The sequence below is a fragment of the Cucurbita moschata genome, unplaced genomic scaffold, assembly GCF_002738365.1.
Source record: "Cucurbita moschata cultivar Rifu unplaced genomic scaffold, Cmos_1.0 Cmo_Scf00020, whole genome shotgun sequence".
NCBI classification, from domain to species: domain Eukaryota; kingdom Viridiplantae; phylum Streptophyta; class Magnoliopsida; order Cucurbitales; family Cucurbitaceae; genus Cucurbita; species Cucurbita moschata.
This window is the reverse complement of record NW_019268536.1, coordinates 2,319,848-2,333,830: the sequence shown is the minus strand read 5'-3', so window position 1 is coordinate 2,333,830 and position 13,983 is coordinate 2,319,848. Positions and strand designations below refer to the sequence as shown.

At 36.0% G+C, this 13,983-nt stretch overlaps 2 protein-coding genes and 1 long non-coding RNA gene across 3 annotated transcripts; 2 read left to right on the top strand and 1 right to left on the bottom strand.

The window, feature by feature from the left end:
- Positions 1-3,498: 3,498 nt before the first annotated feature.
- On the top strand, positions 3,499-5,439 carry LOC111457789 (palmitoyl-monogalactosyldiacylglycerol delta-7 desaturase, chloroplastic-like). The gene is made up of 4 exons (XM_023100187.1): positions 3,499-3,799; positions 3,869-4,216; positions 4,327-4,433; positions 5,057-5,439. Exons 1-4 carry the CDS (start codon positions 3,515-3,517, stop codon positions 5,274-5,276), a joined length of 960 nt encoding a protein of 319 aa, XP_022955955.1. The 5' UTR covers positions 3,499-3,514; the 3' UTR covers positions 5,277-5,439.
- Positions 5,440-6,110: 671 nt separating this feature from the next.
- LOC111457799 lies at positions 6,111-7,007 on the top strand. Its single transcript, XR_002713010.1, has 3 exons — positions 6,111-6,221; positions 6,314-6,393; positions 6,605-7,007. It is a non-coding gene; the product is annotated as an uncharacterized LOC111457799 (long non-coding RNA).
- A 1,377-nt stretch (positions 7,008-8,384) lies between these two features.
- LOC111457684 (SNF1-related protein kinase regulatory subunit gamma-like PV42a) lies at positions 8,385-10,846 on the bottom strand. The gene is made up of 3 exons (XM_023100036.1): positions 10,419-10,846; positions 9,329-9,668; positions 8,385-9,256 (listed from the first exon to the last, which is right to left on the bottom strand). The coding sequence occupies exons 1-3, from the start codon at positions 10,844-10,846 to the stop codon at positions 8,924-8,926; spliced, it is 1,101 nt and encodes a 366-aa protein (XP_022955804.1). The 3' UTR covers positions 8,385-8,923.
- Between the last annotated feature and the right edge of the window lie 3,137 nt (positions 10,847-13,983).

The window sequence follows — 13,983 nt, the reverse complement described above, 5'->3', positions numbered from 1 at the left end:
TAGACGAACACGACTCTCCACAATGGTATGATATTGTCCACTTTGAGCATAAGCTCTCGTGGCTTTGCTTTGGGCTTCCCCAAAATGCCTCATATCAATGGAGATAGTATTTTTTATAAGTATTTTTCAAATTATCATAAGAAAATAACTTCAAGAAATAAGTCTTAGACCTTCTAAATTTCAAATATAATTTAATGGAGGATTAAATTCTACACCTACCATATTTATATTTATATTTGAGACTTCAAATTAAAAATATCTGGTCGAAAATTTGAAAAACAGTTAATAATCTTATTAAATCTAATTCATTCCATTTAAATCTCTATTACTACTTATGCCAATAAGGTGCACATTTTTTTCGGTGACTCAATCATAAGAAATTTAAAGTTAAGTATGTTTGGCTTAAATCAATTTTTTATTTGATGATTTCCTATAAACTTTCTTAAGAAATATGTGAATGAAGACAAAATATTCTGAAATGACTTGTGTTGGTATATAGAGATTGTTTTCACTCTTAGAAGGTGACCATGTCGTTCCTGATGTCGAGATCATGAGATGTCGAATCCAAACATCAAATCTTAATCTAAATTCTACTCATGAGTCATTACATATCCAGAACTAGTACGTTTATAGCCGACAATACTCAATAAATTCTAGGACTTAGCTCAACCGAACATCTTCCAAAAATTATTGTGTACAATTATTAAAGTAACAATAATGGAGGAAAAAAATGAAAGGTGGCATATGATATTCAAATAGTGAAGAAATGATGTTGGGGTGAAGAAATGTAGCAGAAAAAGTTGGCAACACTAATAAACCATACATTGATCACTATGGTTATTTCATGACCGACCGATCGTTCCACTACTACGAACTCGATGTGCCACACTTGATCTTTGACACCATAATGGATATGCATCGACTTTTCGACCATAGTGATTAAATTGAATTAGGTATCGTCCTAAAACGTTTATAGCCATAACAACGTTAATGCAAACAGTCAAAAGCATGTTCCCACATTTATTATTTGAAACCAATTACCTCATCTTTACCTACAACACATAATGGTTGCTTTTGGACACTCTTACTGGTTCAGCTCGATGACTTCTTTCAGCTCCAGCTTGGCTTAAGTGGCACCATATCAAGTGAATTAAGTCCTTTACTATGTAGAACATAAATGTCGTGGGACTTCTTGATGCAAAAGGGCTTCAAAGAGTAGAAATAGGCTAGCGCTAAGGAGGATTTAATGACTACAGTTTAAGCCAACCAAATAAGTGATTTTACTATTGGATGCCCACGAACTTAGTTAGATAACTTGTGTGTTGTATGAATGACACGTACCTTGCAACCCCTGTACGTGTTTTTTTTTTTTTTTATGATGCTATAGTATGTTATATACGATATGAAATATGATGATTATGCTATGATATGAATTATATTCTGATATGAATGTTATATGATACATGTACTTTCATATGTCACGCCATGTATATTATGATAGCATGTCCAGACTATGTCTATGAGACATTGATAAGCCATGTACATTTTAACTATGATAGATATGTCAGTATATGTATATATATCTCATAGGAATGTTATGTCATGAAAATGATGAAAGTATAATTTACATCACAAGTATGTACTGTAATTTGAAACTATGGGATCACATGCATATTGTATGTTACGAACATTGAGATACTTCCCCAGTACGATTAATATAGACACGTACACCATGATATAATACTCGTTCCTTTCTCTCTGTAGCTTCTAGCAACATGAACGTGTGTTATTCTGTAGTCTGGCCTAGGGACTACGTATAAGCGCCTGCCTGGTAGGTCATGTGCGTTTACGTGGATCATGTGTAGAGAAATATCCAACCTTCCCTAAACTAGAAAGTACAACCCAAGGAAGAGTTTATGAAAAGATTGATCTAACCATGATTGCATGTGATTGCATTTCTCGACTCCAACAGTGGAGCAACTTACTGAATATTTTTAAATACTCAAGCCACGTTCGCTATTTCTTTCCAAGTAAAGGCAAGACACTCATTTATGGATGACGGTGCTGTTATCGATGCCATGAAAATAAAGTTAGAGTAATTGTATTTCTCATTTAAGTTGTAGCCTTTAGGTAAGATTATGATGTATCCATTTGTGACACTTGAATAAATAAAAGGTACAAGAATAAACCGAGATCACATCCAAATGAGAGCGATCATGAGGATAGAATGATTAAGAAAGACTTCAAAGAATTGAATGTCACTTCTTATACCAACAAGGTGCACCTTCCTTTCTGTGGTTCAATCATAAAAACTTTATGATTAAACGTGTTTTACTTTGAGCAATTCTATGTTGAGTGACCTTTTAGAAATTTCTTAGGATAAATGTGAGTTAGAACAAAGCATGTTGAAAGTACTTGTGTTGGTAAGTGGAGATAGTAAATCACTCAACTTACCCGAATCAGCATTTTTTTCTTTTTGTTTTACGCTCCGTAATTCTTCCTCTGCCAAGATTCGGTAGAATAGCAGAGCAAGTACAAGTATTAGTAGAATAGCAAAAATGTGTTCCTCGTCATTAATATGTTTGCTCGAGGTAATTGTGACCTCTCTTGGAGAACTGATGACGCATCAAAGATGCATCCACAATTTGGCAACTACTATCATGGAGCTAAATTTTTTTTTTTTTTCACATGCACCTCCTTAGTAGCCAATGAATTTCTCTCTTGTTTCATTTTTCTCTCCCACACCATTTTTTCTCTCTCTGGCGTCCACTTGAGAGGATAATTAATTATTTTTTCAAACGAACAAAACTCTCACCAATGCATGGGACACAAATTTTCTGCCGAGTATTTATGGCCATTCATTGAAATCTCCAAATTGAATATACCTATGAACCAAAAAATTATGAAAAAGATTAAATAAAGAAGAACAAACAAAAGTTCCAAACAGTTTCGAGGGGACAGGAATCACGATTCTCTATAATGATATGATATTGTTCACTTTGGACATAAGTTCTCATAGCTTTGCTTTACGCTTCCCAAAAGACCTCATACAAATGAATATGTATTCCCGCACTTATAAACTCATGATCATTCCTTAAAGTAGCAATCTGGGAGTCTTGTCACCCTCAACAGGAGGCAGAGAAGAAAATAGCAATGCAATGAATTGTGTCATACCGCCTCAACTATTGTCGGAACAAGATTGAATTAGCGTTCGTGTTTCCATAAATACGAAAATATAAATTAATATATACCAATAAAATATAGATATCATACGTAAAAGAAGTGTAAAAGTATTACAAAAAAAAACCTCTCTATCAATTAAAACATATTCAAGGGGACAATTTTGCAGTCTCTCAACTACATTTTGAACTTTTTTTTTTTCCTTTTAATTCATGAAGTAAATTTTGTAGCTACCACCTCGTCCAATAACTGTCCTATGTAAGAAACAATTAATCCCAAGGTTGAAATTCGCTATAAATTCATATGGCCGAGGGAGGTGGTGAAGCACTCGCCAATGCATGAGCCAAAGGCAATGGTGAAGCCTCCAACCTCATTCATGAGGGAAAAATGGACGAAGCTGGATCAATACATTTCCATTGCCCTTTTCATACTTCATATTCTTTGTATTTTCGCTCCGTTTCATTTCAATTGGCGTGCATTTTGGCTTAGCTTTGCATTATACGTTATTACTGGTCTAAGCATCAGTGTTTCGTATCATAGAAATCTTGCTCATAAAAGTTTCGAACTTCCCAAAGTGCTTGAATACTTCTTTGCTTACTGTGCAGCTCACGCACTTCAGGTTTGACTTGTGAATCCTTCTTTGTTTATTTCCGTTAGAAATTTACTTATTTTTAAATTTTATTTTTAGGGTGATCCAATCGATTGGGTGAGCACACATAGATGTCATCATCAATTTGTCGATACTGATAGAGACCCACATAGCCCTATTCAAGGATTCTGGTTTAGTCATATTCTTTGGCTTTTTGATTCCTATACTTTGACCAAACGAGTTTGTCCAAAATATTTTACCGACTTTAAAAAGATTGAACGAAGTATCATTATATGGTTCTCGAAGCATGGGAGACCCGACAACGTTCGTGATTTGGAGAAGCAAGCCTTCTATAGGTTTATCCATAAGACATATCTTCTTCATCACGTTGCTTTTGCAGTCCTACTCTATGAAGTTGGAGGACTTCCATTCCTTATATGGGGCACGGTACATATACTCTGGTTGGCTTGCACCGTTTTTTATAGATATGCATAAGATCCTCATATTCTGCTTGCTTGAAGAGTATACTATTAAGCCATTTACTTGAAATTATGCAGTGTGTGAGGATTGTCGTGCTCTTGCACATAACATTTATGGTGAACTCGGTATGTCATATATGGGGAAAACGACGATGGAATACTAAAGACTTATCGAAAAACAATTGGTAAGTGGCTCTACACAAAGTCAAGATGATTTAATATTTAGATATACACTATTCATATGTTTGAAATGCGCGACAAGGTATTGTTATCTCCTAAATCTACTTTACAAATCAAATCTTCTAAATTTACCCCCACAAATTAAATCCGTTGATTTTTCTCTGTAAGTTAAATTGCTTATTGACTCATCGTAGAGTCTTTGACTGTTGGACCATTTGATTGGTTAGCCAATTTAGTCTGTGATTCGGTTTTTTTATTTTGATACACTTCTTCATGCATGTCAAATTACTCTTATTAGATCTATTCGACAATGAATCCTTCATATATTTATACAATTAACTGGTATGTGATATTGTCCACTTTAGATATAAGCACTCGAGGTCTTGCTTTAAGGCTTCGTCGAGCCTCACACTAATAGAAACATTATCGTTATGTATATCATGTGGTTGTTCCCTTATCTAACCTGGTACTATGAGACTTTTGTAATCGTGTTAATCTTGTTGAATAAGTTTTACAACCTTTATTATAACTTTGTTCATAGAAATATTCAACAATCATGGATGGACTTTTATGTTGTAGACGATTAACATGGTTTGGTCCCTTTTTTTTTTTTTTTTGGTTAATAAAGGTTGGTAGGCTTGCTTGCATTTGGAGAAGGTTGGCACAATAACCACCATGCTTTCGAGTACTCAGCTAGGTTGGGCATTGAATGGTGGCAATTTGACCCTGGTTGGTATGTTATTTGGTTTCTTCAAGCCATTGGAGTGGCCACTCATGTCAAATTACCCTCACAAATTCACAAGCAAAGGCTTATACACAAACCCGAAACCCCTTCCATTGGAATATAATGAGTTTTATGTTGAATTCATCATGTTTCTTATTTGCAAGAGGGTTACCTTTTTAGCTTTTGTAGGAGGGCGTAAACCGTACTATATGAACGTTGGTATGCTTTATTTTTTTCAAGGTTAGAGAGCTTTTTCTTAAATAATCAGAACATTCATTTTATTGAGACTTTTTTTTTGTGTTAAAAGTTATATTGATTATTGTGCCCCTCTCTCTCACGTCACTAAGTGAGTCTAGCTAACTTTAGATCATGTTGTCTACCTCCCAACAATGAATGCTCAAGCTTCTAGCACTAATTTAAGAAAGTTTTAGAAAATAGGCTGAGAATTTTAAAAGAGAGTTTGAAAGTTAGGTTGAGCTAGAAATTGAAAACAATGTTATAGAACATGCAAGCAAAAAGACTACCACGAATTAAACCGTATATAGATTTTTTGGATAGGAAAAGTTTGACAACTAGAAGAGTATATACGTATCACCCCGAGCCCAACAGGTACAATTCGCTCTATCCTTGTGACTAGCACCTTCTTAACCATTGTGAATTTCTAGATTATATTGGAGGACTTAAAGTGTGATTTTCATATCGGTGCAGAAGAAAGAAATGCTCGGGATGCATCAAGGAACTTAGTGAATTTTTTTTTAAAAAAATGGTAATGTAATCGAAATTTGGGTCAAAGTCAACCGAGGGCAAAAAGGTAATTTTGCCATACACGTACCACCTTGAGGGGGTCAGACCTGGAAGAACGGAAAAGGGAAATAAAAAAAATTAGAGAGAGAGAAATGAAGAGTTAGGATTTTTTAAGAAGAAGAAGAACAAGGAGGGAGAAACGCCACAGACCGGAACTAAAGCACCCTCAATCTTAGGTCTCCTACTAGAACTACTCAGAGTTTCAAGAGAAGTGGTCTGAATGTTGGATCGTTCGTTTTCGGTAAGAAACGAGCAAGAACGTGAGGTAAGTCTGCGACCTCTCTTGTTTCAAGATTTCACCATACATCCGGGGGTTTTAGATGATTTAGACCTTAATAATCTAGTTGAACACTTTAGATGAGGAATCTTGCAAGTCTTCAGAGGAAACGCGGCAAAAAATCCCGTTGAAAAACAAATCGAGAAACCATCCTACTTCAGTAAGAAACTGAATTTTTCTCGGTTTTCGACTTCATTTATTAAGCACTGTGAGTATCAAAAAAAGACAATAAAAATAGATCTGGATAGGTGGACTTGAGATCTTGAATTCTTGTGAAGGAATCGATTTAATTCGAGTTACGGTTTGGAAGATAGAAAAATTCAAAATAAATAGGTTGATATAGAATTTGACCGGAATCTAGAAAATTGCAGAAATGAGAGGAAGAAGACGAACGGCAGAGGGACGCGTGTCAAGAAGGGAGAGGGCCGTGAGTCGTCGGGAAAATGGGACATGTGTCTGGCGTGGAATGGCGGAGGAAAATCATGAAAAATACTGCGTCAAGTAGGGTCTTAATTAGCCGAAAAATAAGCTTCGAAGGGCACGCTTCATTCCTGTAAGTAACCATACGGATTTAGGAAGTAATACTTGTAGGGCGCGCTTGGTTTTGCATGCATGCTAGAGCAAATTACCGTAGGTAGCTAGTTCTAATGATCCTATATACTTAGGGAATTAAATATATATCGGTTGGACTTGCTGTCCTAGTGAGATTTTGTACTGGTTATTTGTATGCTTGCTGGACTATCTTACTATTGCTTTTATCTGTTCATACTATGTTGGCAGACGGGAGAATTTGTGTATCTACGCTCCGGGTGTTGATGGATGTTACCGTTGAGCTTGTATGGTTGTATGCATTGTTAATCATACATAAACTCCTCTTGAATGATTCTGTGAACTTATGATATGATTGATAAGCTGCAGTGTTGTGATATGCCTAGGGTGAACTCTTGTAGGGATTAAGTTGACTTATTTAGGGGACTCCTCTGATGTTATGGTCTATGGTGTCGTGAGTGACGCTTAGAGGGAGAGACCCTTTAATCTTGGACTGTTATGGACTTGGGAGTCTTGATTGAGTGGATCTGAAAGCCAGGGTCCCTAACTCAATAGTTTCAACTACCCTTGTACTCTAGTGTGGTACTGTTGAGCTAGGCGAGACGCCAATTAGGGAGGTGTTACCCTGCCCTTCCTACTCCGATATGGTACCGTTAAGCTAGGCGAGACACTAGTTAGGGAGATGTTACTCTTCCCTTCCTACTTCGGGGTACCAACTGAGCTAGGCGAGACGCCAATTAGGGAGGTGTTACTCTTCCCTTCCTACTCTGGTGTGGTACTGTTGAGCTTGGCGAGACGCCTGCTAGGGAAGTGTTACTCAGTGGTAGATCGACTACTCTACATGGGGATCCGTCTTATGGTAAGATGTTGATCACGCGAGTGGGTCAAAGGTCGCCTGCATGATGGGTCCGTCCTGTGGAAGGAAGTTGACCATGCAGTGACTAATTCTAGCTAGGTTGTACGAGTGGTACATGTAGTTATGAGGAAGTACCTCATTCTCAAACGTTGAATACCGCTTCAAAGGTTAAGTCCTTCCACCCTGAATTGTGTACTGAGAGTATTGAGACTCTAGGGTCTAGAATAGAGTTCGTGGTTCTCTCCTAAACTTGGATGTGATTAAGAGTCTACAAGTAGGTTGCTTACCGAGTGTATTTTTATACTCACCCCGTTTCCCCTTCTTTTTTTTTTCAGGTACCAGTCGAGGTGGGGAGGTGTTCGAGAGCTGCACTGTCACAGAGGGGTGTCGAGCGTCAGTCCCTTGCCGATCTTTTAGAGTCTTTTGCATTTTTCTTTCATAATTATAATTATATTTCCCGTTTATAATATTTGACTTTAATTTTGTATTTAATTTTGATGTCGTTGACTCCTTTTATCTTCTTTTAAATTTTATTTGTTTTCGATTTCGTCTTTTTAGTCACGATTTGATTTTTTCGAAGCCTCGAGTTGTAATAATATAACACTTATTGAGTAGTGAGAATTTGACATCTCGAGATTCTAGGCGTAAACATGATTGTGTTACAACCTCACTCTTAAAAAAAAAAGCAAAAAAGAAAATTATACCAAAACAATGAAATAGTACAAGGCAAGGATTTCAGATACGCATCATATATGTATGTACAACCATTACATCATATAATCAAACACAAAACATAAAACCAAAGCAAATCCTATCCAACCTAACTCTAAAGTAGGTTAAAAGAGTCGACTTACTAGTCGTTTTGTGTTCAAATAAGTTCAAAATTGCATAACTAGACTCTTTGGACGGCGGGAAATCTAACTTGGGTCATTGGGGTTATGGGTCACAAACGAAACACCTCAATCTAGACATAAAAGAGAGCTATCCGGGGGATGCCATTAACTTCGCTACAAAAGGCACCAATTCAATCAGAATCGCATGCCTATACTGTAGATCTGTCGATTACCAAATAGCATGCTAGCAAAGGGGAGACGTTCGCCACTCCGATAACAACGGAGCTTCCTTACGCAGTCGAGGAGGTTAGCTTTCAATCAATTGTTGCGACTTCTCCAAATTAATAATATAGTTCTAAGGAAAACAATTTCCCCCACAAAACCATACAACCTTAAAAGAAACAAATATAAAAAAAAAAACACACACACACACACATGAAGAACAAGGGATATTAGGTGTGGAGTTGAGAGAGAAGTGAATGCCTTACAACTCTAATCATGTCTGATAGGGAGACAACACCAAGAAGCAAACCATGTTCATCAATTACCCAGATTCTATGCACATGTTTTGACACCACCTTCTCCATCACTTCCTCCAACGAACTTTCCGGCCGACATGTAACCAGTTCTCTCCCGACCGCCACACTCCCTTCAAACAACAAGCTGTTTCGGACTGCATCGGTGAAGTCTAGCACCGACCGATGCAGCCACGTCTGCAGCGTCGCGAGCTGACACCCCCTCAGATCGGTTGCCGAAAACGTCCCGACTAGCTTCCTTCCTCTTCCCTGAAAGAGACTTAAACTATCAATTTGATCCCAAAAGAAGCAATTGAAATGAAGGGAAAGTGATAGGCATACAGTGATAAGCTGTGTGTGGAGATGGTCGCCGCCAACAATGGGGACTGCATTGAGGAAGCTAGATTTCATGCACTTAATTGCTTCTATAAGTTTGGTTTGATCTGTAATGGCCATAACATTCTCATTAATCCCTTCCATTTCCTTCACACTTTGTCTCAAAATCGCTTTAATTTCTGGTGTTCTTTCTCTAAGGAATCTCAACACATCCATTTGGGTCACCATCATGTAACTCGTTGCCGACTCAACAAGCTTCACGCCCACGGCCTCCTCGACCTGCCCATCGACGGGAACCAATGCCCTGTGGATCCCCTTGCTGAATATCTCCATACAATCTAATATGCTATGAGACCGGACAATGAATCAGCCTTCACTTACTACTACACCTAAAAACTTACATTCAATTTGGAATATATTTTCAATTTAATCCCTAAATTTCAATATTTATCGCTAGTAGACTGAGTAGAATAAATTGTCGACCAAGTTTTGAGCTTGTCGTGTTTTTAATTTGAGCTTGTCGTGTGTTTTCTCCATTAACATGTACGGTTCTTTTCACCACTCCATAAAATTGAAAAGCTAAGTGCTTGAAGTTCGAATTGAAAAGCTAAGTGCTTAAATTGAAAAGCTAAGTGCTTAAAGTTTCGAATTGAAAAGCTAAGTGCTTAAAGTTTCGAATTGAAAAGCTAAGTGCTTAACGTTTCGAATTGAAAAGCTAAGTGCTTAAAGTTTCTCCGGAAGATCTCTCCCCTTTTAATTCTTTTCGACATATTTGGATCGTAGATCAAATCCAACTAAAATGTAAAAAAAAAAAAATGTTGTTCAAATTATCCGAGATAAACTCAAGTTCCAATTAATGTCAATTCGAAAAAAAATTGAGATTAAAGCTAGGATTCATTTATTCTTAGATGATACGTTCTAGCACATGGAGGGTGATATCACTACCTCATGGCTATTTACGGTCATGAAGTATTAAGGTTATAACTCTTAAAATGTGTTCGTGATCAGAAGTTTCATCTTAAGGCTAATAAATTATTAATGAATTTCAAACAAAAGATTGAGAATTACCATTTTCATGTATTATCTAGTCACCTACCTGGTGTTAGGATTCAAAGTCCAGAGACTCAACCCTTCAACACTATGTCCAATTATTGACGATATGGGAACCGCCATCTTCCGATCGAGATCGAGCAGATCACCACTACTATCATGAGCATCCTCACTGCCAGCAATATGAGCCAAGATATCAAGCATCGTGACCATCCCAATATAATGCTTTCTTACCACCCCAGTGCTCTTATCAGCCTCCATGATCATGGAACCGCCAGCGCCGATCCAGTGGCCAGGCGGCGCAGCCACGGGAACAGCCACGACGCAGTTGGCGACGAGAACGTTCATTGTGTGAGCTAGAGAGGCGGTGTAAGGCACCTCCACCAGCCGCCTCCAATCCCTCATCAGATCTTTCACCTTCTTGTCCACCACCGCCTGAATGGTGTCGGGTTTCTTGGCCGTCGGTTGTTGCATTTTTGTTTGGTTGTTTTTGTGATTTTAGGATTTGAGGGATTTATTTATTTGGCGAGGGTTTTGTAGGTGTCGAGCTCTGGAGGGGATTCGTTTGCATGGGGGTGGATTTGTTGACACGTACCAAAGCTTTGTATTAGTATTTGAGATCACCCTTTTAAAAAACCAATGGTAACCGAAGACAATGTCTACTAACGGTGGGTTTGGAGCCGTTACAAATGGTATCAGAACCTAATACAGAGCGATGTGTCAGCGACGAGGCTGAGCTCCAAAGGAAGTAGTGTGCCAACAAGAATGCTAGGTCCCAAAGGGGGTGGATTTGGTGGGGTTCCACATCAATTGGGAAAGGAACGAGTGTTAGTGAGGACGCTGGGCTCCGAATAGAGTGGATTGTGAGATCCCACCTTGGTTGGGGAGGAGAACTAAGCATTTTTTATAAGGGTGCAGAAACATTTTTCTTAATAAACGCGTTTTAAAAACCTTGAGAAAAATCCCAAAAGAAAAAACTCAAAGAGTACAATATCTACCGTAATACTTCAAGTCTCGATGACTATATATTACTAAACCAATTTCATTGTGGAAGGCTATGATTCGGAGAATGAAGTAGAAGCTTATATTATCATTAACTTAGGGTTATGCTACTGATATCTCAAGCTCACTGTATAATATTGGTAAAAATCCGTGTAACACCTTCTTACTCGAATTGTAAGAAATGTTACTTGTAGCTTAGGAAAATGTAGCTAGAACTAGCGAGATGAGGATAGTTTCGATCAATAAGATTTAAATATTTCATTTACTTATAAAGTAAAATAATTATAAAAAAAAATACAAACTTTTCTTACCTTATAAAATAAAATAATTAAAATGTAAATAGTCACTTCTAATGAAATAAAACTATAATTTAAAAAAAAAATTGGTATATTTGATTAAATTACATGTTTTTTAAAGAAAAGTGGAAAAAAAACAGTTGGTATTTAAAAAATAAATAAAATAAACTTTAAATCACGAAGCAAATGCCGCAGCGAGAAGAGACAAACTTCAAATGCTATATTTTTAATCTCTTCAAAATTAAACTATTTAAATTAATAATTCAAAATTAAAAAAAAATAGGATATTCAAAAGCCCTCGTATTTAGGCCCATTAAACTTTGTCACGTGGGCCTGGCCCACTTAGTGGTAAGATGTGTTGACAGGATTGGAATCACTTGATTGGTGGTATTTGATTTCCAAATATTCCTTTTCTTTTATTTAAAAATATAATCGAAAACGGTTATTCCACATTAAAGTTAAAAGATAATACATACATCCAAATAATACACTCTAATTTATCGCCATAAAATTCATACTTGAAATTTACGTCACTATAAAACTCATTCGTGAAACTTACGTCATAATAAAGCTCATACTTGAAATTCACTCAAAATTAATTCTCCCTTCAATAAATTAAGAAATATATTAATACTAATAATAATAAGCTCAAGCTGCAAAAATATCGACTAATTGATTAGTAAACTTCACAAAATCAAGAATAATATGTTTAATCTAGAACGATGGGTAAGATTTTTTTATCAAATTAATAGTACTGGTATTGTAACATCTCATGCTCAAGATTCGGATCAGAATTTAGAATCTAGATTCGACAACTGATCGCCGCAGCATTCTCCAGTGACATGGTTACATTACTTACATCTCGCTTCTTAAGAGTGAAAACTATTCTCACATACTAACACGAGTCCTTCCAACATGTTGACACAGATTCGACACCTAATTGCTTTGATATTTTCGCTGGCACACTGCCAGATACAAAACATTCCTTATAAGAGTATAAAAACCTTTCCTTAGCAGACGTGTTTTAAAACCTTGAGAGGGAGCCTAAAGAAAATATTTATTTGCTAGTGGTGGGGTTGGGCTATTACAAATGATATAAGAGCCAGACACCAAACGATGTGTCAGCGAGAACACTAGCCCCTAAGGGAGTGAATTATAAGATCCTTCATCGGTCGGAAAGGACATTCACGTGTATTAATAGTGAAATAATGAAATATGTAAACTTTTTATTAAAAAATTGTTAAATGAGTATGCAATATGGTTAATTTATTTATTTAATTTTTTTGTAATGCGTATAATAAAATAATATATAATAAGCTAAAATCACTCATATTTCTACTCATTTGTAATTTCTTAATTTCATTATTTTACATAGAAATTTCTTAATCAAGTCATGTCCTTGGTATTATTAAATATTAAAGCTCACTAATGAGATAAAAATACATTATGCTAAGTTTAAAATAATCTCATATTTTGATTTAATAAAATTAAAAGTTTGTCCACTTCACTTATATAATTATATAACTATACACTTAAATGATTTCACAAAAATTAATATTTGATTTAGCAATTAGCTCGCTTTCTCTCTCTTAATATCCAATCATTGAATAGAACTTTAGGCTGATGAATCATCATTTTAATTATTAATTGATGTAACCCAATACAATGTAATATATTCATCAAACGAATCTCTTGCTCTCAAATAAATATACAAATTAAAATATAATTTTTTTCTCATAATTCGGCGGATGAAAAGATAAATATGTAGTAAAATACAGAAACAGCCTTGAGACACCATTTCAAAACACATTTTTTTCTCAAAGATGATAGGATATCGTTAAGATGCTACACACAAAAAGGGCACGAGGGAACGCCTACAACTTTAATCTTCTTAGAATTAAGAAGCTAAAATGCCCTTTGAGCCATATTGGCTTGATGGTATTTTGAACGTCCGAGACTCGATTTATGCTTCGCTTCACTTGGTTTCTTTAATTTTTTTCCCAAATGATGTCTCTTTTATTATAATGTCTAAATGCTCAATTCCTATATATATATATATTAAAAAACCATCCTTTAAACAGAGATTTATATATTTTAATAAATAAATATTTTTAATATATATATGTATTTGGTTTTTTTCTAATAAATAAATATTTTTTAAACATTAAGTTGTAATATTAAATTATATTAAATATTATGTTATATTTTTTTTAGAAAACATTTTTAGATTTGCCCATAGATATCTCTGGCCGTGTTTTTGGGTGGAGGGGCGGCGAATGGAACTTCCATTGTCGCCATGACGGTGTGTCGCCG

Excerpts from the sequence above, each read along its gene's own strand:
- LOC111457789 (XM_023100187.1), top strand. The coding sequence starts at position 3,515 with ATGCATGAGCCAAAGGCAATGGTGAAGCCTCCAACCTCATTCATGAGG. Across the intron at positions 4,217-4,326 it reads CATTCCTTATATGGGGCACG|TGTGTGAGGATTGTCGTGCT; the intron begins GTACATATACTC and ends GAAATTATGCAG. Across the intron at positions 4,434-5,056 it reads GACTTATCGAAAAACAATTG|GTTGGTAGGCTTGCTTGCAT; the intron begins GTAAGTGGCTCT and ends TGGTTAATAAAG.
- LOC111457684 (XM_023100036.1), bottom strand. The coding sequence starts at position 10,846 with ATGCAACAACCGACGGCCAAGAAACCCGACACCATTCAGGCGGTGGTG. Across the intron at positions 9,669-10,418 it reads ACTTTGAATCCTAACACCAG|CATATTAGATTGTATGGAGA; the intron begins GTAGGTGACTAG and ends CCGGTCTCATAG. Across the intron at positions 9,257-9,328 it reads TCCACACACAGCTTATCACT|GGAAGAGGAAGGAAGCTAGT; the intron begins GTATGCCTATCA and ends AGTCTCTTTCAG.